Source organism: Artemia sp. Qi Xiang Cuo, chromosome 4 (genome assembly GCF_049724085.1).
Source record: "Artemia sp. Qi Xiang Cuo chromosome 4, ASM4972408v1, whole genome shotgun sequence".
Classification (NCBI taxonomy): domain Eukaryota; kingdom Metazoa; phylum Arthropoda; class Branchiopoda; order Anostraca; family Artemiidae; genus Artemia; species Artemia sp. Qi Xiang Cuo.
In genome coordinates, this window is record NC_142797.1 from 81,221,043 (window position 1) to 81,246,113 (window position 25,071).

The 25,071-nt window shown below is 36.4% G+C and overlaps 2 protein-coding genes across 3 annotated transcripts in view; both read right to left on the bottom strand.

The window, feature by feature from the left end:
• Positions 1-25,071, bottom strand: part of LOC148953498 (uncharacterized) — a 104,128-nt gene that overhangs the window by 2,704 nt on the left and 76,353 nt on the right. Inside the window, exon 3 of one of the 2 annotated variants that reach the window (XR_016141719.1) lies at positions 13,111-13,178. The gene's annotated coding sequence lies outside the window, so the exon portion shown is untranslated. Of the gene's footprint in view, positions 1-13,110; positions 13,179-25,071 lie in introns of those variants that run through there. The other variant, XR_016141720.1, reaches the window with a different exon arrangement.
• LOC148953499 (uncharacterized) lies at positions 9,494-9,910 on the bottom strand. Its single transcript, XM_089087985.1, has one exon. It carries the CDS (start codon positions 9,908-9,910, stop codon positions 9,494-9,496), a length of 417 nt encoding a protein of 138 aa, XP_088944111.1.

The following is a 25,071-nucleotide window of genomic DNA, read 5'->3' on the forward strand; positions in this document are numbered from 1 at the left end:
TGGTACGAAAATTCAATAGTTTCTGCCAAATGGAAAGATAGAACTTCAGATCCCGCCAAAATCAAAAGAGGCGTGAGGCAAGGGGGCGTTCTTAGTCCTTTCATTTTCAAACATGCGATTTCCAAGATTCTGGACCACATCTCGCCCTCCCTTCTACTTCACGGTACCGACCTGTCTTACCTTGCATACGCTGACGACGTCCTTCTGCTCAGTAGATTTAAAGCTGACTTACAAGATAACCTGAGTCGACTCCACAGTGACTTGGGCTCTCTATCAATATAGAGAAGTGCGAGTTTTTAACCTTCAACGCCATCGGTAAAAACAGGCAATCCATCGTTAAGCAAACAACTTCCGCCATTAAACGTGCTTACGGGTCTTTAGTGCCAAATCGCGGACGCTATTCCAGGAAATCTCTAGCCTCAATTTATTTTTCAGTTTGCCAGCCACATGTAATCTACCTTGCCGGTGCATCCCATGTTCTGACAGTGACAGACTGTGAAAAAATCCGAAAGTGCTACTATAAGTATGCAAAATTTTTACTGTATATATCCAAGCGATACCGGAATTCTCGACTGGAAAAATATGGACTTACGGAGCCATCCAAGCAATGGTCGACCATTCGGGACAATTCAGTGTTCAAAGTCAGATTGATGAGACGTCGTTTTTCACCTGCATTTGTTTGAGTTTCGTATCTTTATTTTAATTTTATTTTTTTTAAGTTGATTTCTTTTTTCTTTTTTGTTGTGCTCCACTATAAGCTTTTTGTAGATGGTGGGTAATTAAATTATTATTATTATTATTATTATCATTATATCTGTGACAACCAAAGAAAATAAAAGAATTTAATCCTACTCTGTAAAACGAAGTTTGTTGGTGCTTACATGTGTTTTCTCACTAGATCTTCGTATCTCTTCATAAAAAAGAGCATATTAATCATTCAGTGAGAAATCAATATATCTGTGACAACCAAAGAACATAAAAGAATTTATACCTACTCTGTAAAATGAAGTTCGTCGATGCTGACATGTGTTTGATCACTAGATCTTCATATCTCTTCATAAAAAAATAGCATGTTAATCATCCAGTGGGAAATTAATATATCTGTGACTACTAAAGAACATAAAAAAATTTAATCCTACTCTGTAAAACGAAGTTTGTTGATTCTTACATGTGTTTGCTCACTAGATCTTCGTATCTCTTCATAAAAAAGAGCATATTAATCATTCAGTGAGAAATTAATATATATGTGACAACCAAAGAACATAAAAGAATTTAATCCTACTCTGTAAAACGAAGTTAGTTGATGCTGACATGTCTTATATCCTTAGATCTTCCTATCTCTTCATAAAAAAGAGCATATTATTTATCCATTGAGAAATTAATATATCTGTGACAACCAAAGAACATAAAAGAATTTAAGCCCACTCTGTAAAATGAAGTTCGTTGATGCTGGCATGTGTTTGATCATTAATAATTTCCCACTGGATGATTAATATACTCTTTTTTTATGAAGAGATACGAAGATCTAGTGATCAAACACATGTAAGAATCAACAAACTTCGTTTTACAGAGTAGGATTAAATTCTTTTATGTTTTTTAGTTGTCACAGATATATTAACTTCTCACTGGATAATTAATATGCTCTTTTTTTATGAAGAGATATGAAGACCTAGTGAGCAAACACATGTAAGCATCAACAAACTTCAATTTACAGAATAGGATTAAATTCTTTTATGTTCTTTAGTTGTCACAGATATATTAATTTCCCACTGGATGATTAATATACTCTTTTTTATGAAGAGATATGAAGATCTAGTGATCAAACACATGTAAGCATCAAGGAATCTCATTTTATAGAGTAGTTTTAAATTCTTTTATGTTCTTTAGTTGTCACAGATATATTAATTTACCACTGGATGATTAATATACTCTTTTTATGAAGAGATACGAAGATCTAGTGATCAAACACATGTCAGCACCAACGAATTTCATTTTACAGAGTGGGTTTAAATTCTTTTATGTTCTTTAGTTGTCACAGATATATTAATTTCTCACTGAATGATTAATATGCTCTTTTTTATGAAGAGATATGAAGATCTAGTGATCAAACACATGAGAGCATCAAGGAATCTCATTTTATAGAGTAGTTTTAAATTCTTTTATGTTCTTTAGTTGTCACAGATATATTAATTTCCCACTGGATGATTAATATACTCTTTTTTTATGAAGAGATACGAAGATCTAGTGATCAAACACATGTTAGCATCAACGAACTTCATTTTACAGAGTGGGTTTAAATTCTTTTATGTTCTTTGGTTGTCACAGATATATCAATTTCCCACTGGATGATTAATATATTCTTCTTTTATGAAGAGATACGAAGATCTAGTGATCAAACACACGTCAGCATCAACGAACTTTGTTTTACAGAGTAGGATTAAATTCTTTTATGTTCTTTAGTTGTTCTTTAGATTAAACACATGTCAGCATCAACGAACGTCATTTTAAAGAGTAAAAGAAGAGTAAAGAGCTCCATTATACCGAAAATGAATAGAAATTAAGTCAAGTAATCGTACAAGCGTTACTCTACCACAAATTAACATCAATAAATAAATTGAATGAAACCCAAAACGAACAGAAATTACAATAAATAACCAAGTCAAACTCAAAAATTGCAAAATTTAATATGATTAGTGCTGAAAACACTCCTTCCCTTCTTAAGACCAGAACATAATTTGAACTTCATTGAAAACAAAATACATTTTAAATGTTTTCACTTTGTAGACTTTAATAAATAAGATAAATTTTTGAAACTGTAAGGAATAAATAACAGATTATGTATATTAAACTAAAAATCCACGGTCATTTGTTTGTTTTTTTTTTCAGTAAAGTGCAAATTATGTTCTGCTCTTGAGAAGGCATAGGGTTTGTCAGCACTATTCATGTCAATTTTTCGTTTTGAGTTTGACTTGTTATTTATTGTTATTTCTGTTCGTTTTGGGTTTCATTTATTTATTGATTGTGTTTTGTTGTAGTTTTACGCTTCGAAGATTATTTGACTTTACTCCTGCTCAGTTTTGGTTTAATGGAGCTTTTTACTTTTCTTTGAAAATTTTTTTTTGTGGAAAAAGTTTTTTTAATTAATGTTTGGGGAAGACAGAAATCTTTGATCCTTGTTGAGTCCGAAAAGGCTAAGGGTATTAAGGTGAAACCTATGGTCATTTCGAGGGGTATGTCATTGAACTCAATAAAAAGAAACTATGCGTATCCAATCTCTCAAGCGGTCCTAACTGCTATGTGTCAGGTACAGCTTAGGAAATTGAGATGACTTTGTCAGGGAATGTTGAGAGGGTTGTTGAGCTAAATTAAGAGATACCATGGCAATTATCCCACCTCTCACGTTTCTTTAAGCTGTGTCACCCCCTGCCAACCCTTAAGGACATCCGAACAAAGCTTCGAGGTTGAGTTTGCTCAAAATGGTCAAAGAGTCCAATAATTATGCCTCTGGGCATAAAACGCCCCCGAGAGCCGTGGGCAAGGGCTATAAATTATAAAAGCTGCCCAGCGTTAATATATGGGTTTTATTTTTGGAAAAGGAGGAATACAAAATCCTGCGTGCGCCTAAGAGGGATAAGTGCATCCTTCTCAGGGAACGCTGAGGGGGAAGTTGAAGTAAATCAAAAGACACTTCGTGTTTCCAAGCTCTCAAGAGGGTGTATCTACAATATCTCAGGAACAGCTAAGAGCATTATGTTGAAACTTTTGAGCATGTTGAGGGGGATATTAAACTAAATGAAAAGAAACTCTATTTATAGGGAATATCTTCAATGTCTCTGGAACTCCTAAGGGGTGACGTTGAAATTTTCAAGGCACACTGAAGGGATACTGAACTAAATCAAAGATATTATCTGCATCCTTGTTGTCTAAAAGGCGCATCTGTAATATTTTTGGAAGGTATAAGGTTATTAAGTTGAAACTTTCAGAGCGAATGGAGAGCGATGTTGAGATAAATCAAAATACACTGTATGCATCCAGGTTTTCAGAATTGCGTATATGCAGTATCTTAAGAATGGCTTGGGATTTTAAGTTTAAACTTTCAGGGTATGCTGAGATCTAAACAAAAAATACTATGTGCATTCAGGTTAAAAGGATAGATTTAAAATATCTCAACAGGTAAGGTAAGGGTGCTAAGTTGGAACTTTCAGAGACTGTTTCAGGAGGGTTTTGAACTAAAGGAAAAGACACCTTATGTATTTAAATAGTCAAAAAGGCACATCTACAATATGCCAGAAACAGGAAGGGTATTAAGTTCAAACTTCTAGGACCTTTGAGGGGGTGTGGCCCTAGATCAAAAGAGTGTGTGTAAATCCGTGTTGTCAAAAGGGCTTATACGCAATATTTCAGGCAAGGCGAAAGCTATTAAATTACATATTCAGGGATATTGTGCTTAATCAAAACATACTATGTCCTCTGAGATTGTCAAAAGGGCTTGTCTTCAGAATAACAAGAACAGCTAAGGGCAATGTGAAGGGCAATGTTGAACTAAATCAAAAGACCATATATGCATCCAGGCTGTTAAACTGGCATACCTGCAATATCTCAGGAACAGCTAAGGGCATAACGTTAGAACTTCCAGTGAATGTTGAGAGGGATGTTGATTTAAATCAAAAGACGCTGCATAATTTGCAGCCCTTTTGCAGGGGCTTTGGTGGGCCATTTTATCCAAAGAAGAATAGTTATTGGACCCTTTGACTATTTTGAGCAAATTGTCTTTAAGGGTTGGAAGGGGGAGACACGGCTAAAAGAGATGTGGGAGGTGGGATGATTCCTGTAGCGTCTTTTGATTTCGCTCAGCATCCCTCTCAACATTTCCTGACAAAGTCACCCGAATATTTTAGATTTTGCCTGACATACAGCAGAAAGGCCCGTTTGATAACCTGGATACCCGGAAGTTTCTTTTTATTTAGCTCAATAGCATGTCATCGATATTCCCGTAGGTTTCACCATAATATCCATAGGCTTATAGGACTCACCGAGGATAAAATATTCTTCTCTTTCCTAATTATAAAACCAATATGTAAACAATAAGCAGCTTGCTTATACAGAGCGTAGGGGTCTTTTCATACCCAAAGGAACAGTTATTGTTTTTTTTTACTATTTTAAAAAATTATCGTCTCATAATTTTGATCGAATGCCCTTGGAGGCAGTCAGAGCAAACGGCTAAAAGGAAATTAAGTAAGGGATCGTCATTGCCTGAAATTCTAAGCAGATCAACCTAAAACGAAAAAAATTTCATTGTTCAATGCACACCAATAATCAATACAACCACATGTTTTCAAGCATATTTTGTCCTTGATAAAATCCCCTTTGTTACCCCGAGGCAAAATGTAAAATCTGCTTGACTTCCTCGTCTAAAAGTCTCTCAAAGCTTCAACTTTGTCCCTTAACTCGTTAATTTATACCTTTAGCCATGTCTGACATACTGCAGATACACCCATTTAAGAACCTGGTAGTGTTATTTGTAGGTAGTGTTACGGGAGTGTCAATTGATTTAATTCAATACGGTCCACAACATTCCCTGAATGATTCATCCGTAAATCCTTAGATGCTTCTGAAATACTGAGGGTTCGCCGTTTTGACAACTTTGATGTACTTAGTGTGTTTCAGTTTAGTTAAACATACTCTGAAGTTTTTACCTTAATACTGAAGTTTTAATTTGGTCGATCCTGAAATATTTCATACACGCGCTTTTTACAGCATGAATGCACAAAGCGTTTTGAATTTTGTTTAACATCAAAGTTAACATGGGTACAAAGTTTCAGATTAATACGCTTATGCGTTCCTGATATCAAACAGTTCGTGATAACGAACTGTAAGTAAAGAACGACCCGGCTCAATTGTAACCGAAGCTCTAAAAACGGAATCGTGATACCAATAGGTACATCAAAACAATGTGATTTTAATGCTGATGTCAAATATATAAGTTTCATCAAGTTTAGTTCTATCCATCAAAAGTTACGCGCCTGAGTAAATTTGCCTGATTTTCGAAAAAAAGAGGAAACATCCCCTAAAAGTTATAGAACATTAATGAAAATTACACCATCAGATTCAGCGTATCATAGAACCATACTATAGAGGTTCCAAGCTCCAATCTGCAAAAATGTGGAATTTTTTTTTTCGCTAGAAGAAAGATCACGGATGCGTGTTTATTTGTTTTTTTTTTGCGTTTATAAGTGATACAAAGTGTTTAGAAGTGACCAAAAGTGTTATTTATAAACCTTAAGTGCTATTGAGTGATCTAAAATGTTTAAGTGACAGAAAAGGGTTAGAATATTGAACTAAAGCATTATCAAAAACCTAAAGTGATTATGAGCTAAAGTGTTTAGGAGTAACCTAAAGCGTTATAAAAGACCTAAAGTGCTTATGAAAGATCTAAAGCCTGTATAAGTGACATAAAGGGTTTAGAAGTTTTGTAAAGATTTTTAAAGAGAGATAGTGACACACAGAGAGAGAGAGAGAGAGAGAGAGAGAGAGAGAGAGAGAGAGAGAGAGAGAGAGAGAGAGAGAGAGAGAGAGAGAGAGAGAGAGAGAGAGAGAGAGAGAGAGAGAGAGAGAGAGAGAGAGAGAGAGAGAGAGAGAGAGAGAGAGAGAGAGAGAGAGAGAGAGAGAGAGAGAGAGAGAGAGAGAGACAGAGAGAAAGAGAGAGAGAGAGAGAGAGAGAGAGAGAGAGAGAGAGAGAGAGAGATATAGAGAGGGAGAGAGAGAGAGAGGGAGAGAGAGAGAGAGAGAGAGAGAGAGAGAGAGAGAGAGAGAGAGAGAGAGAGAGAGAGAGAGAGAGAGAGAGAGAGAGAGAGAGAGAGAGAGAGAGAGAGAGAGAGAGAGAGAGAGAGAGAGAGAGAGAGAGAGAGAGAGAGAGAGAGAGAGAGAGAGAGAGAGAGAGAGAGAGAGAGAGAGAGAGAGAGAGAGAGAGAGAGAGAGAGAGAGAGAGAGAGAGAGAGAGAGAGAGAGAGAGAGAGAGAGAGAGAGAGAGAGAGAGAGAGAGAGAGAGAGAGAGAGAGAGAGAGAGAGAGAGAGAGAGAGAGAGAGAGAGAGAGAGAGAGAGAGAGAGAGAGAGAGAGAGAGAGAGAAAGAGAGAGAGATTGTGAGAGAGAGTGAGAAAGACAGAGAGAGAGGGTCTGCTCATTTCATACGAAAACAATCATTCAAAACGAAACTAGTTCATATCTCAGCTCTCCGCCAAAACAGGTAATCAGCCTTTTTCATGTCACACGCTTACGAACTACGATCTGAGAAAATAAATATAACGACGTGATAATAACAAAAAGAAAAGAAAAATGATAAACCATCACAGTAAGGCGTATATTGAAAATTGCAAGTAACTGCAGAAGTATGGAAAAGCTTTGGATACTAGGGCTAACGAACTTCATCACGTTTTGAGTTGCGCGGCATAGAGATATTATCAAAGCTTTCGTGGGAGCAAGGGGAAGGTAACAACTTTCAATTCCAGCGAACGCTCAGCTCCATTTTAGAAATTTAATAAAAAAAATTTATTTTTCAAATGAACGTACAGAGTGGCATCAAAACTTGAGAGGAATAAAAATTATTCCGTAAGTGAAGGAAGCTACTGCCCTCTTCCGATTGTTACACCCCCTCTTATTACATTCGAGTTTTATAAGGCTTTATCGGCTTATATTAGTAAGTTTAAGTGTTACTCATCTAATGAATTTTTTTTTATTTCATTACTGTTCGGTTTTAATTTCAAACTAAGCTTTACCCTAAATATTAGGGGGGGGTACCACACCTTCATACCCCACTCTTTACGTTACTGTTTAGCTTTTGCAAAACAATGTATCTAAGGAAAGCTCATTTAGTGAATTATCTGTTTGAAATAGTGTAATTTTCTAAAATAAACTATTATTTCAGCCATAAGGAAATTACTTTCGCAGTACCAATATGATATATTACAATATAAGCTAAAAGTCCTAATTAGCAATGGCTAATAGAAAACATACTTACAAAAACAAAACAAACAAAAAATTAGATCTGAGACATAAGACAGACTTAGATCTGAAATGAAAAAATTAAATAAAGAAAACGGTCCAATGTATTACGTGCTTTACCACATTTTTTATCTCAATAAAAAATTCTATTCCTCCCATTCAATCCTCCGCGGGAAACAAGACTTCAGGAACAGCTAGGGGTAGCAAGTTTAAACTTTCAGGTTATTATTGACGCGAATTAAATTAATATTCGCAAAGCAGTGTTGATATTCCCAGATATTCAAGATAGTATCTAAATATCGTCCGCATACCGCTGATAGTTCGTAATAATTTATTACATTCTGTTATTTTTCTTTGTGTGAAAATTATTTTATTCGCCATGTAAGAGAGGAACGACTCGGCCTAATAGTAACGAAAACTAAAAAAAACGGACTTTGGTAACGCTTAATACATCAAAAGACTCGACTTTTTATGCTGATTCGATTTATAGAAGATTGATGAACTTAAATGTTACCCCATGAAAACCCAAAAAAATTTACCTGGTGTTCGAAAAAGAAAGGGAGACATACTCCTAAGTCAGGCAATCTTACTGAAAATCAGAAACTCCTATTCTTCTTATCAAATAACCCTACTGTAGTTATTTTATGTTTCTACGAACAAAAAAGGAAGAATTTTGCATTTTTTTTTCCAGATGAAAGATCAGGGATGCGTGTTTATTTTTTTTATTTCTTGGTTTTCTCCATGGGTGATTATATCGAACCAATGGTCCTAGAAAATGTAGAGTGAGTTTATTCAAACAGAAACTAAAATTTCTAGTACCGTCCTCATTGACCAAAAAGATTGTTCCACAGGAAGTGGCGTTCCCCCCGTTTTTTGGCACAAAACCACGATTTTGCCCCAGAGAAGATCAAGTTTTTATCGATTGAAGATTCTGAGATCACCAGTCGATTCAAAAATATGAAAAAACTATATAATGATCCTTCCAGCTGCAAAGGAAGTAATGCCGCATGGTAGCACTTTTGTTCCTAATATTTGTATCTTAGTTTGTGATTTGACTAAGTTCATTAGCTAGATAATTCATAAAGTTATGTTTAGTGATGTATAATTCTGAATGAGCTCTTACGAAGGATGAGAGGTGAGTCATTGTACGCGTTAAGGGCGGAGGAAGTGCCTGACAAACCGTATTTCAATGCTCTAAATCTCCTTAGACCTTGGCCTTAGATTCACTTTTGCCGCCAGAGGCACCCAGGGCATCCACGAGACTTAGCCAATATTTTCTGAGTTTGGCAGCTGTGTATATTTCTTCCCAATTGGGTTGAAGAGAAGCATGGATACTGCGCAGATTAGACTGGTATGTTCGTCACAAAGTGCTCCGAGGTCTTCTCCGTCTTCGACTTCCGTTTGGGTGCCATTTTAAAGTGACTTTTGGGATCTGAGTGTCCTGCATTCGGAGAACACGGACAAAGTATTTCCACCTCCGAGCTCTAATGATATTAGTCACCACATGCTTGTTCGCCAGTTTTACGGACTTTTTCATTTGTGATTCTGTCTGACCAATGAATATTTAAAATTCTTCGAAGACAACTGTTCTTGAATGCAAGGATTCTCTTCTCCTGTTGTTGATTCAAACTCCAGGTGTCGGCTGCGTAAAGGCGGATGACGTTGCTGTTCAACAGCCTTAAGTTTAGCTGGGTCGAGTAATTTTTTGAGTTCCATATACGCTTGAAACTATTGAAGGCGGTGTTCGCCTGATCTATTCTGGTTATTATCTCTTTGAATGTTGATCCCGTATTATCCACAATGCTTCCAAGGTGCCTGAATTCCACGACCTTTTCAATTTCCTCATTTACACCTCTGATATGAAGTGGGGAATCAATAATCGCCGTTATTTTGGTTTTGTTCGAATTCATTCTTAGGCTAAGTTAGCTTGCTTTTTCGATAATCCTGTTTAGAAGCTCTTGCAGACGTTGCTTGCACGACTGTAGCCTTGTAATAGGGCCGATTTGTAGCACTAAGATCTTACGTCTAAGATCTTGCATCTTTCAACAAAGATTATTGTTTTTTTCGCTCATCTTTGTTCTAAGATCTCACAGCTCACTGATGTTAGCAAAAAATGTTAGAACGCCACTGTTCTGCTATATAGAACAATGATGAGAGAACTTTGATAATATACTCATCATTGTTTTCAGACCGCTGATCAGAGCAGAATGATGAAAGACGTTTGCATAAAAACAACAAAAGACGTAAGATCTTAGTTCAGAAATTTCACTTTTAAGCGTTTTCTGACAAAAGATGTAAGATCTTAGCACATTGATGAGTGAAAAAACGGGCCTAATGTCATCTGCAAAGTCTAGGTCACCAACTGTGACTTCGGCACAAAGTTTGATACCATCAGTTGCGGACTTGCGGAGAATGAAGTTGATGATTATCACGAAAAGTAACGGAAACAGTACACAGCTTTGTTTGACGCCAGATAGAATTCGACAGTATCGGGTTTGGCCTTCGAGTGTCTTGATGCAGAACTCACTGTCCTCGTAAAGAGCTATGATATTTGCGATGATTTTTGTTGGGATCTCGTAATAAAGGAGGATCTTCCATAAGTTTGCCCCATCTATAGAGTGGAAGGCCTTTTCAAATCTCTACCCCAAGAAAAGTACAAAAATTATGGATTATAATCCTAGTTTTTGAAGCTTCAAACATCCCCATTCCCAATGAATTTTTTGTCTCTCCCCCCTGTCAGAAGATTATATTGGACTGTGAAAATCCTATGTAAAATATCATTTAAACTATGCATTAAAAATACAAGGTAAATGTAAAAATTAAACCACATAAACGGTGAGAAAGGAATATAATTTGTCCATACAAAACTCTGGTTTCCGTTTTCAGAAATATTACCGAGCTGAAAGCCATAAATCGGAGCCTCTTATTCTTCAAAGGTGTACACTACAAAACAATATGAATGTTGTATGCATACACTGAAATAACATTATTTGTTAGGGGACTACAATTCCCCACCCCTGTCCTTGTGATGAAATTAAATAAAAAAGAATCCAGTTTTTTTTCAACTAGAAGTAAGGAGCAACATCAAAACTTAAAACAAGCAGAAATTATTACCTATACGAGGGGGGCTGCCATTTCTTCAATACCTCACTATTTACGCTAAATTTTTGTTAGAACATTTAAAAAGCTTATTATTCTAATTAACGGGCCCATGGGTTTCAAGAGTCGTTCTTAAATAATTGAGACATAAAGTAAAACTTTAGCGCAAAGAGGGAAGTATTGAGGAAAGGACAGCCCCCCTTCATATAAGTAATAATTTCTGTTCGTTTTAAGTTTTGATGTTGCTCCCCAATTTCAGATGAAAATAATTAAATCTTTTTTATTTAATTTCTGGTTGTTTTTAAATAATACCGGGAAATCCAGCTCCCCTCCAATGAAAATTCCTTCTCCTCTCGGACAATCCTTCCATGGAAAGTTATTCCCACATAAAATACCCTCCTTTTTCCAGGAAAATTCCTCTCAAACGGTTTCACCCTAGCTGAAATTCCCCCTTAAAATTCTTGAAAGTTGCCATTTTCTGTGGATGGTTCAAGGTGAATAAATTTTTCTGAGCACACTTTCATTTGAAAATGACTTTCATTTGAAAAGATTATTTTAAAATCATCCCGGAAATTTCATCCTCCGTGGAAATATTTTCCCGCAAATATCCCCCCTGCCCAGTAGAAAGTTGCTTCCGCCAAAAATTCCTTCTGGAGAAATTATCCTGTGAAAGACTTTCCTATTGCAAATTTCTCCCATGAAAAATATCCTCTTTTACGAAAAGGTGCTTAAGACAAATACAACCCGGTAAAAAGTTACCCCTAGACAATTTCCCTTAATATCTCCACATGTAAAACTCAGTCGGCAAAGAGAAAGTAAAACTAATAAAAAGAAATTCGTAAAGGAATTCTGACAAATTCAGGAATTCCTCCCCAATGTTAAATTCCCCCCGGAAAGTTCAACCCCCCCCCCCGAAAACTTCCCTCCCCATGGAATTTTCTCCCCGTGGAAAATACCCCAAGCAGAAAATTCACTTCCCCCCACCGGAAAAATTTAGGCGTACTTCTCAATAACAAATACCATACTTAAACAATGGGCAAAAATTACAAATTAGAGACCTTTCCCCAGGGACTGTGGGAGGGTCATGTTGCCTCCAAAGCCATAATGATTGGGCATTTAAGCTTTGCTGAAATAAACGGTTATCTTATACTAATACTATAGGGGAAGTACTTCCCAATAACAGATACTATACATAAACAATGGGCAAAAATTATAACTTAAAGACCTTTCCCCAGTGACTGTGCGGGGGTTTCATGTTATCTCCAAAGTAACAGTTATTGGGCCTTTCAGCTATGCTGAACAAAATGGTTATCTTGAAATTTCGATCGGACGACTTTGAGGAAAAAAGGGGGATGAAAGGGAGGCTACTTGTCCTCCAATCTGTTTGATCACTCAAAAAGGGCACTAGAAATTTTAATTTTCCGTCCAAATAAGCCCTTTCCCAGTATTCTGGGACTATTTGTTCGATTCGATCACCCCTGGGGAAAATAAACAAACAAACAAATAAACAAAAATAACAAACAAAAATGATCAATCTTTTGGCAAAAAATACAAAATTCAATTTTTTTGCAATTGGCAGCTTGGAACTTCTGCAATAGGGTTCTAGAATCGCTGAATCTGATGATGTGTATTTCATTAAGATCCCTTGAATCTTAGGATATGTTCTTTCCTTTTTTGAAAATCAGGGAAATATTCTTTTCTTTTTTCTTTTCAATTTGTTATTTTCACGTCGTGATATTTATTTTCTCAGATTGTAGTTCGTAAGTGTGTGACTTAGAAAAAGGCTAATTACCTGTTTTGGCGGAGAGCCAAGATATAAGCTAGTTTCGTTTTGTATGAATGTTTTTGTATGAAATGGTCAGACCTTTCCTGAACTTTGAAGAATAAACACCTTTGTTTGAAAATCTTTGCACTTTGTGAATTTAGATAGCGATAAGAGTTTTTTATTGAGACCAGTTGTAGGACTTGGGTTCTAATTATTGGTTGCTGTGGTAAAAGTTGTCACACTTACGTATAACGATTAATGCTGTCGGATCATAAGTGCCATCTTTGTGATTGCCTTTGCACTTAGTAGTTGAGCTGAAAAAAAAAAGAAAAAAATTAATGATAATAATATTATTATTATTTTTTTTTATTAACAAATGGGTCACAAAAACATCAGAGGCAACGCTGTAGCGTTGCCTATAGTAAAGGCCATACGGCTCCAATGTTTTATTATTATTATTTATTATTTATTTTATTTTTTTTCCCCAGAGGCACTTCATATTGAAGGGGTTGTCATAGGAACTTCAAAGGGGGATCATTCGATTGGAAATCGAGAGTTCTAGTGCCCTTTTTAATAGTCGAAAATGATTGGAGGGCAACTAGCCCCCGCCCCACGCCTAGCAATCCTCCCAACACATCCAATCAAAATTTTGAGATCTCCCTTTTGTTCAGCGTAGTTAATTTCCAGATAGAAAATATATTTTTGAGGAGAACACTCCTCCACAACCCTCAGGGCAAGGGTTTTAAGTTATGCCCTGGGGGCATATAAGGTTTTTATAGAAGGTGTTGTCGTAGAAACTTCAAAAAATGCTCTTTTGATTGGAAATTCAAAAAGCTAGTGCCCTTTTTAATAGTCGAAAGTGATTGGAGGGCAACTAGCCCCCCCCCCCACGCCCATTATTCCCTCAAACACATCCAATCAAAATTTTGAGATAGCCATTTTGTTCAGCGTAATTGATTTCCAGATAGAAAATATATTTTTGAGGAGGACACTCTCCCACAACCCTTAGAGAAAGGGTTTTAAGTTAGTCCCTGGGGGCCTATACGGTTTTTATAGAAGGCTTTGTTGTAGAAGCTTCCAAACAGGCTCATTCGATTGGAAGTCGAGAGGTCTAGCTTCTTTTTTAAAAGTCAATAATTATTGGAGGGCAAATAGTCCCCCCCACGCCAATCATTCCCCCAAACACATCCAATCAAAATTTTGAGATAGCCATTTTGTTCAGCGTAGTTCATTTCCACATAGAAAATTATTTTTGAGGAGGATACTCCCCACACAACCCTCAGGGCAAGGGTTTTAAATTATGCCCTGGGGGCATATAAGGTTTTTATAGAAGGTATAGTCATAGAAACTTCAACACAGGCTCATTCGATTGGAAATTAAAGCGCTAGTGCCCTTTTTAATTGTCGAAAGTAATTGGAGTGTAACGAGCTCCCCTCCCCCCCCCCACGCCCATCCTTACCCCAAACACATCCAATCGAAATTGTCAGATATTCATTTTGTTCAGCGTAGCTGATTTGGTAATAGAAAATGTATTTTTGAAGAGAACACTCCCCCAAAACCCTCAGGACAAGCGTATTCAGTTATGATCTGGGGGTAAATCTGGTTTGTATTCAAGGCATTGTTGTAGAAACTTCAAAACAGGCTCATTCGATTGCAAATTAAAGGGCTAGTGCCCTTTTTAATAGTCGAAAATGATTGGAGGGTATCTCCCCCCCCAATCCAATCATTGCCCCATACACATCCAATCAAAATTTTGAGATAGCCATTTTGTTCAGCGTAGTTGATTTCCAAATAGAAAATATATTTTGAGGAGAATACTCCCCCACAACCCTCAGGGCAAGGGTTTTAAATTATGCCCTGGGGGCATATAAGGTTTTTATAGAAGGTATTGTCGTAGAAACTTCAAAACAGGCTCATTCGATTGGAAATTAAAGAGGTAGTGCCCTTTTTAATAGTCGAAAATGATTGGAGGGTAACTAGCCCCCCCCCACGCCCATCATTCCCCCAAAAACATTCCAATCAAAATTTTGAAATAGCCATTTTGTTCAGCGTAGATGATTTCCAGATAGAAAATATATTTTTGAGGAGGACACTCCTCCACAACCCTCAGGGCATAGGTTTTAAGTTATGCCCTGGGGGCATATAAGTTTTTATAGAAGGCATTGTCGTAGAAACTTCAAAACAGGCTCATTCGATTGGAAATTAAAGAGCTAGTGCCCTTTTTAATAGTCGAAAGTGATTGGAGTGTTACTAGCCCCCTTCCCCCCCCCACGCCCATCATTTCCCCTAATATATCCAATCAAAATTTTCAGATAGCCAGTTTTTTCAGCATAGTTAATTTCCAGATATAAAATATATTTTTGAGGAGGACACTCCCACACAACCCTAACGGCACGTGTTTTATATTAGGGCCTGTGGGATTACATGGTTTTAATAGAAGGCTTTGTCATCAAAGCTTCAAAACAAGCTCATTTGATTTGACATTAAAGGGATATTACTCTTTTGAATCGTAAAACTAGATTGTAGTGAAACTATCCCCCTCACGCACATCATTCCCCCAAACACATTCCAATCAAAATTTTGAGATAGCCATTTTGTTCAGCGTAGTTGATTTCCAAAGAGAAAATATATTTTTGAGGAGGACACTCCCCCACAACCCTCAGGGCAAGGGTTTCAAGTTATGCCCTGGGGTTATATAAGGTTTTTATAGAAGGCGTTCTCGTAGAAACTTCAAAACAGGCTCATTCGTTTGGAAATTAAAGGGCTTGTGCCCTTTTTAATAGTTGAAAGTGATTAGAGTGCAACTACTCCCCCCCCCCCCCCGACGCCCATCATTTCCCCAAACACATCCAATCAAAATTTCGAGATAGCCATTTTGTTCAGCGTAGTTGATTTCCAGATAGAAAATATATTTTTGAGGAGGATACTCCCCTAAGTTATGCCCTGGGGGCATATAAGGTTTTTATAGAAGGTGTTGTCGTAGAAACTTCAAAACAGGCTCATTCAATTGGAAATTAAAGGGCTTGTACCCTGTTTAATAGTCGAAAGTGATTGGAGTGCAACTAGCCCCCTCCCCCCCCCCACGCAGATCATTTTTCCAAATACATCCAATCAAAATTTTGTTCAGCGTAGTTTATTTCCAGATAGAAAATATGTTTTTTAGGAGTAAAGTCCCCCACAACCCACAGGGCAAGGGTTTTAAGTTATGTCCCGGGGGCATATAAGGCTTTTATAGAAGGCGTTGTCGTAGAAACTTCAAAACGGGCTCATTCGATTTGAAATTAAAAGGCTAGTGCCCTTTTTAATAGTCAAAAGTTATTGGAGGGCAACTAGCCCCCCCGCCCATCATTACCCCAAAGACATTCAATCAAAATTTTGAGATAGCCATTTTGTTCAGCGTAGTTGATTACCAGATAGAAAATAGGTTTTTGAGGAGGACAATCCCCCACAACCCTTTGGACAAGGGTTTTAAGTTATGCCCTGGGGGTATATAAGGTTTTTATAGAAGGCATTGTTGTAAGAACTTAAAAAAAGGCTTATTCGATTGGAAATTCAAAGGGCTAGTGCCCTTTTTAATAGTCGAAAGTGATTGGAGGTCAACTAGCCCCCCCCACGCCAATCATTCCCCCAAACACATCCAATCCAAATTTGGAGATAGCCATTTTGTTCAGCATAGTTGATTTCCAGATAGAAAATTATTTTTGAGGAGGATACTCCCCACACAACCCTCAGGGCAAGGGTTTTAAATTTTGCCCTGGGGGCATATAAGGTTTTTATAGAAGGTATAGTCATAGAAACTTCAACACAGGCTCATTCGATTGGAAATTAAAGCGCTAGTGCCCTTTTTAATTGTCGAAAGTAATTGGAGTGTAACTAGCTCCCCTCCCCCCCACGCCCATCATTTATCAAAACACATCTAATCAAAATTTTCAGATAGCCATTTTATTCAGCGTAGCTGATTTCCAAATAGAAAATAAATTTTTTACGAGGACACTCCCCCACAACCCTCAGGGCAAGGGTTTCAAGTTATGCCCTGGGGGCAAATAAGGTTTTTATAGAAGGTGTTGTTGTAGAAACTTCAAAACAGGCTCATTCGATTGGAAATTAAAGGGCTAGTACCCTTTTTAATAGTCGAAAATGATTGGAGGGCAACTCCCCCCCCAATCCCATCATTCCCCCAAACACATCCAATCAAAATTTTGAGATAGCCATTTTGTTCAGCGTAGTTGATTTCCAAATATAAAATATATTTTGAGGAGAATACTCCCCCACAACCCTCAGGGCAAGGGTTTTAAATTATGCCCTGGGGGCATATAAGGTTTTTATAGAAGGCATTGTCGTAGAAACTTCAAAACAGGCTCATTCGATTGGAAATTAAAGAGGTAGTGCCCTTTTTAATAGTCGAAAATGATTGAAGGGTAACTAGCCCCCCCCACGCCCATCATTCCCCCAAAAACATTCCAATCAAAATTTTGAGATAGCCATTTTGTTCAGCGTAGTTGATTTCCAGATAGAAAATATTTTTTTGAGGAGGACACTCCCCCACAAACCTCAGGGCAAGTTTTATAAGTTATGCACTGGAGTCATATAAGGTTTTTATTGAAGTCGTTGTTGTAGAAACTTCAAAACAGGCTCATTCGAGTGGAAATTAAAGAGCTAGTGCCCTTTTTAATAGTCAATAGTGATTGGAGTGTAACTAGCCCCCCACCCCCACGCCCATCATTTCCCCAAACACATCCAATCAAAATTTTCAGATAGCCATATTGTTCAGCTTAGTTGATTTCCAGATAGAAAATATATTTTTTAGGAGGATACTCCCCCATAATCCTCAGAGCAAGGATTTTAAGTTATGCCCTGGGGGCAAATAAGGTTTTTATGGAAGGCGTTGTCGTAGAAACTTCAAAACAGGCTCAATCAAATGGAAATTAAAGTGATAGTGCCCTTTTTAATGGTCAAAATTGATTGGAGGGAAACTGCCCCTCCCCCCCCCCCCCGCCGTCCCCCAAAAACATTCCCATCAAAATTTTGAGATAGCCCTTTTATTCAGCGTAGTTGATTTCCAAATAGAAAATATATTTTTGAGGAGGACACTCCCCCACAACCCTCAGGGCAAGGGTTTTAAGTTATGCCCTGGGGGCATATAAGGTCTTTATAGAAGGATTTCTCGTAGAAACTTCAAAACAGGCTCATTCGATTGGAAATTAAAGGGCTAGTGCCCTTTTTAATAGTTGAAAGTGATTAGAGTGCAACTACCCCCCCCCCCCCGACGCCCATCATTTCCCCAAACACATCCAATCAAAATTTCGAGATAGCCATTTTGTTCAGCGTAGTTGATTTTCCGATAGAAAATATATTTTTTAGGAGGACAATCCCCCACAACCCTTAGGGAAAGGGTTTTAAGTTTTGCCCTGGGGGCATATACGGTTTTTATAGAAGGTTTTGTCGTAGAAACTTAAAAAAAGGCTCATTCAACTGGAAATTAAATGGCTAGTACCATTTTTAATAGTCGAAAGTGATTGGAGGGCAAATAGCGCCCCTCCCGCCCCCCCACGCAGATCATTTTCCCAAACACATTCAATAAAAATTTTGTTCAGCGTAGTTGATTTCCAGATAAAAAATACATTTTTGAGGAGGACACTCCCCCACAACCCACAGGGCAAGGGTTTTAAGTTATGTCCTTGGGGCATATAAGGTTTTTATAGAAGGTGTTGTCGTAGAAACTTCAAAACGGGCTCATTCGATTTGAAATTAAAAGGCTAGTGCCCTTTTTGATAGTCAAAAGTTATTGGAGGGCAACTAGCCCCCCCGCCCATCATTACCCCAAAGACATTCAATCAAAATTTTGAGAAAGCCATTTTGTTCAGCGTAGTTGATTACCAGATAGAAAATAGGTTTTTGAGGAGGACAATCCCCCACAACCCTTTGGACAAGGGTTTTAAGTTATGCCCTGGGGTATATAAGGTTTTTATAGAAGGCATTGTTGTAAGAACTTAAAAAAAGGCTCATTCGATTGGAAATTCAAAGGGCTAGTGCCCTTTTTAATAGTCGAAAGTGATTGGAGGGCAACTAGCCCCCCCCCACGACAATCATTCCCCCAAACACATCCAATCAAAATTTTGAGATGAACAAAATTTTTATTGGATGTATTTGGAGAAATGATCTGCGTGGGGGGGGGGAGGGGGGCTATTTACACTCCAATCACTTTCGACTATTAAAAAGGGCACTAGCCTTTTCATTTCCAATCGAATGAACCTGTTTTGAAGTTTCTACGACAACGCCTTCTATAAAACCTTATAGACCCCCAGGGCATAACTTAAAAGCCTTGCCCTGAGTGTTGCGGGGGATTGTTCTCCTCAAAAATATATTTTCTATCTGGAAATCAACTAGGCTGAACAAAATAGTTATCTAAAAATTTTCGATTGGAATGTTTTTGGGGGAATGATGGGCGTGGGGGGGCTAGTTGCCCTCCAATCATTTTCGACTATTAAAAAGGGCACTAGCCCTTTAATTTCCAATCGAATGAGCCTGTTTTGAAGTTTCTACGACAACGCCTTCTATAAAAACCTTATATGCCCCCAGGGCATAACTTAAGACCCTCGAATGAGCCTGTTTTGAAGTTTCTACGACAATGCCTTCTATAAAAACCTTATATGCCCCCAGGGCATAACTTAAAACCCTTGCCCTGAGGGTTGTGGGGGAGTGTTCTCCTCAAAAATATATTTTCTATCTGGAAATCATCTACGCTGAACAAAATGGCTATTTCAAAATTTTGATTGGAATGTTTTTGGGGGAATGATGAGCGGGGGGGGGGCTAGTTACCCTCCAATCATTTTCGACTATTAAAAAGGGCACTAGCTCTTTAATTTCCAATCGAATGAGCCTGTTTTGAAGTTTCTACGACAATGCCTTCTATAAAAACCTTATATGCCCCCAGGGCATAATTTAAAACCCTTGCCCTGAGGGTTGTGGGGGAGTATGTTCCTCAAAATATATTTTCTATTTGGAAATGAACTACGCTGAACAAAATGGCTATGCAAAGCCATTTTGTTCAGCGTAGTTGATTACCAGATAGAAAATAGGTTTTTGAGGAGGACAATCCCCCACAACCCTTTGGACAAGGGTTTTAAGTTATGCCCTGGGGGCATATAAGGTTTTAATAGAAGGCATTGTTGTAAGAACTTCAAAAAAGGCTTATTCGATTGGAAATTCAAAGGGCTAGTGCCCTTTTTAATGGTCGAAAGTGACTGGAGGTCAATTAGCCCCCCCCCCCCTTCGCCCATCATTCCCCCAAACACATCCAATAAAAATTTTTAGATAGCTTTTATGGGAAGGGGTTTTATTTGGAAGGACACATAGGAAATCTATTATAATTATCCAACTATAAGGTTAAAATACATACTCTTTGATAGATGCAAAATTGCTTTGGCACACAAAATCCTATTAAGGTCAATTGCAAACAGTCGTGATCCTTTTGTGTCAGCAAGTGAAATGGTCTAAACCCCCTTATTGGAGCTATTTTTTCAATCACTTCATTGTTGTCAATCGCTGTCCACAAGTTATGCAAGCTGCCTATTGTTTTTATATAAGGTTTTTATCAAAGAGGTAATCGTATAGACTATGAAAAAAGCCTCATTCGATTTAAATTGAAAGTTCTAGATCTGTTTTTTAAAGTCAAGAATAATCGGACAGTAAGTACCCCCCCCCCCCTCCATGCTATAAAAACTTTAATCTTTTTGCAATCAAAAACGAACAAAAATTAATTAAAAAATATTTTTCCGAAAAATACGTTTTTCAAAGAAAAGTAAAGGCCATTTTAAACTTAATCCCAGTTAATACGAATACCTGTTAATGTTCAAACTCAAAACGACCAGAAATTAATAGTGAAGAAAAAATTAAACTTAGAAGGAAAATAAATTAAACAAGAAATCAGAGCAAAAAACATGCATCAACTACTAATATAAATGAATAAAAAGATCTTAACGCAGTTAATTCCGAGACTGATTATGACTATCAAGTATAAAATTAAAAAAAGTATTTTGCTATTGAAGTATAAATGAAACTTAAAACGAACAGAAATTAAATAAACAATCAATGCGAACAAACATACAATGTATATTAATTTAAATGAATAAATAAATCTTAAAACAAGTGAAACTTAAAAAGAATAAAGAAATACAATTTGGACCAAATAATAATAGCTACTCACAAGAGTTTAGGCGTTGTCCAGCTGTAAAATCCTAAAGCCTACCGCGTCATTGTCGCTTTAATAAAAAAGAATTGTATTAAAAATGTTTCCTTTTGTACTTAATATTGAAGGTAAAAGTCAAAATTACAGTAATATTTTGAACTGATGAGCTTTCAGCAATTAATATCTTTATGCATCAAATATTCAGTTTAATTTGTTTGTTCTTTTCAAAATTGGTCAAGGCAAATATAGTTTCACTTCAACAAAATATGGATACTGCCCCCTTCTTTAACTGTAAAAACCTCAAGCCTTCTACGTCATTTGTGCTTCACTGAAAAAGAATTACTTGTATATTAAAAATTTATTATTTTAGAGTTCTTACAGCATTGAAAATGAAAATAAAAATTACAGTGAAAAAAAAATCTTGAACTGATGGATCTTTCAAAAATTAATATCATTATATATATAATATTCAATTTTATTTTGTTTATACTTTCCAAGACTGCCATAGTTTTGCCATTTTTTAACTCTGCCATTTTTTCTAACTAATCGTATTAGTTTGTTATGAAAACATTCTTTGGCTTCTAGGCATTTCTATTTCAGCGGAAAACTGCACCTCAAACTTTGTGAAACATGCATTTTCTTGCATGAAACACCAAAATATAATAAAATGTCAAGTTTCGGAGTGTTCCACCACTCGCAAGCAAGTGCCATTGGTATTTTTGAATCCGCATGGTCAATTTAGGGGGTGGAGGGTAGGCTAATTCTCATAGCAGCCCTATTCCGTCGTGGTATGATTCACATTTTCAACACCTGGCGTCCGGACTATCATATAATCTACCAAGCTTAAAACTACCCCAAATCAGTATCAATAAATAAATGAAACCCAAAACGAACAAAAATTAAAATAAATATTAAGGTCAAACTCAAAATGAGCATACATTATACTTCCTAAAAACCAAAATATAATTTGTAATTTAATAAAAAAAAATTCAAATGAGTTTAATAAAAAAAAATGTGCATTGTCGATTTTATATATATATTCTGATGTTTATTCCTTAAAATCTTAATTAATTTTTGATTTCTTAAAGTTACAAAAGTGAAAACATTTCAAAGAATTGTTTTCAGTAAAGCGCCAATGACGCAGTAGGTTTTAGGCTTCTGCAGTGAGGCGATACCCAAACTCTAGTTTGTAGTTATTTTTATTCGATTCAAACTTGATTTGCATATTCTTTTTAAGTTCTCACTAGTTTTAAGATTTATTTATTTATTTATTTACATTAATATATATTGTATGTTAGTTCGCATTGATTGTTTATTTAATTTCTATTCGTTTTAAGATTCATTCATACTTTAATAGCAAAATATTTTTTTGTTTTAAGCTTGATTTTCATATTAAATCCAAGCATTACTCGCTTTAAGATATATTCATTCATTTATATTATTGCTTGTTGTATGTTTTTTGCTATGATTGTTTATTTAATTTTTGTTCATTTTGGGTTTCATTTATTCTTTAATAGTAATTTCTGGTCGTTTTGAGTTTGAATTTTAACAGGTATTCGTATCAACTGAGCTTAAGTTTAAAATGGCCTTTACTTTTCTTTGAAAAATTTATTTTTCGGAAAGTTTTTTTAATTAATAACATACAAATATCCATATAATTCTAGCAAAACAAAACTGCATATAATACCAACAATAAATGTCGCACTATATGCAATGTAAAATGCCGCACTAGCAGCTGGGAATTAGTTTGTTTAAAATTTTATTTAAGAAATGGATAAATTTTTGTCAGTTGTGTACAAGAACGAAAAAAGTTCATCTAGAATACAAGAAAGGTCATCAAAAGGATTCCCTTTTTCTTCAGTTACATATTTCTTGAATATTTCTATGGAAACGATATAAAAAAACTTTAATTTAAAAAATATGACTGCATATTTTCTTCTGTTTTCCTTGTAAATTGTAGCCTAAGTAACTTGAAAGTATTCAATAGCTCCATTTAAAATATCGTTAAATCAACAATACATAAATCTTTTCTGTTAGTATATCAAGGAACTATTGCCCTCCCTTAAATTTAAATTACTCCTCCCTTGAGATTTATCATCGTTTTTTTTTTTATTCAATGCTATTATTTCTACACTATGAAATCGCGAAGGATGTATAAAATCTACGATTGCCTTCCAAATTTACCTTACATTTTAAGAAAAATTAATGCAATAGAGTATAAAAGTCAACGTGAAACTTTTTTGAGTTGATTTTTGAAATGTACAAAATGCAAAGGATCAAAAAGTAATTTATTATTTGAGATCTTAATTTTATATATTGCTTAGTTATCTTTATCGTGGCATTCATTGAAACTTGGCATTTTCCAAGCAGTGAAATAAATTTTAGTAATTCTAGAGTCGTAAGTGTTACTAAAAAAATTACCTTCGAATTATCAATCATACAGATGTTTTATTTTATTTTATTTTTTAATGAGAAAGAGATGTATTTAGTAGCTTTAGTCGCATAGATAGCAATTTGGAAAACATGATATGGATTAAGCAGGATTTTCTCAGTAATGTTTCTAATTCTATTGTTTTAGGGGAATATAAATTTCACAGCGGAATAATTGTTACAACAATGAAAGTGTTTTATATTACTTGAAAAAAATTAGAAAATTATAAACCTGAATTTAGGAAAAAGAAATAGGAAATAAAATAGAAAATAAAATACAAAAGCATCACATTAGATAATTAACATACAACCCAGTAATGAACGGATATTAAAAGGTTCAAATTCTATGCTTTCTGCATCCATGTTTGTTTCCAGTGACATAAAAACGCCTAGGAGTAGTAAAGAAAAGAGAGGGAAACTGAACTTTTGGCAATAAAATTTAGCGGCACTTAAGGTTAAGGACAACTTGGGATGACTTAACATAGAAAAGGAGGTGGGTAGGATTACATAGCTCTTCGGGACCAGACGTATCTTCGTTCATCTCATTTTGGTAGTGGGGCCATTAAACGGAAAAAATCACTAGAATCGTGCACTTCTGGCAAAATACACCCAAATTGTTGGAGATGTAGGTTAAAGCACGGGGAGTCCAAGGTCGCGAAGTACGTCGAGCGGATGCTCAAAAGCATCTTCACGAGCACCCGATATGCTAAAAAAAGAGCAAGTTTGCCAGTCTCTCTGCAGACACATCAAAACTTCTGACAATACGTTTTAAGACATGGAGATTCAAATGGTTGCTAAATAAAAACCAAAGGATTTCTCTGAAGAGCGCAATAGAGCGCTAGAAAAGTGCCTAAAGCGCAAAATGGAAGCGCGTATTGAATGGAATAAGAATAACTGTCAAAAACATTGTTTAGAATACTAGAGGTTCGACTATTACAAGAAGTGCGCCGAGTTTGTCTGTCCAAGCGTGTATTTGCATATTCAAAAGCGCGCAAAAAGCGCAAAACTGATGGAACGTTTTGAGAAACTCCAGAGAAAGTGGAGATATAGTATGATATATGGGGAACAAAATGGTGATCGGTATGAAGTTGACCGATTGCTCTATAGGGCCCTATAAAGCACCCAAAGCTCTAAAAAAGCGCAAGTTTACCAGCCTCACTACAAGTAAATGTCTGCTACAGTTTCTGCTACAGGCTAACCATTTTCTTCTATCCCGCTAGACCAAACGAATGGATTCGACATCAAAACTGTGAAGGGTATTGAAAAGGTATTGGACTCGTGATTGCAGCACCGGGAAAGGTAAGGATGACTGAGGAACTCCTAAATGTCAAGACACAGCGAACTGCAGAACATCACGAAATGGGCTGGGCATTTTAGAAGAGGTTTCAGACAAACACTAAAAACCTAGTAAATACCCTAACAGAATTAGGTAATCCTTTCGAAAGTATGTATGACAGTCTCGTTTCCATCGTATCTTGGAGACTGCCCCATTCTTGTGCCATCAGTAGTTACCGCAGTCTGGAAATTGTTGGCAAATCGCAGTATGATACTTTTGCGGAAGAGCGTTTTGTAAAACGTACAAAACCTAT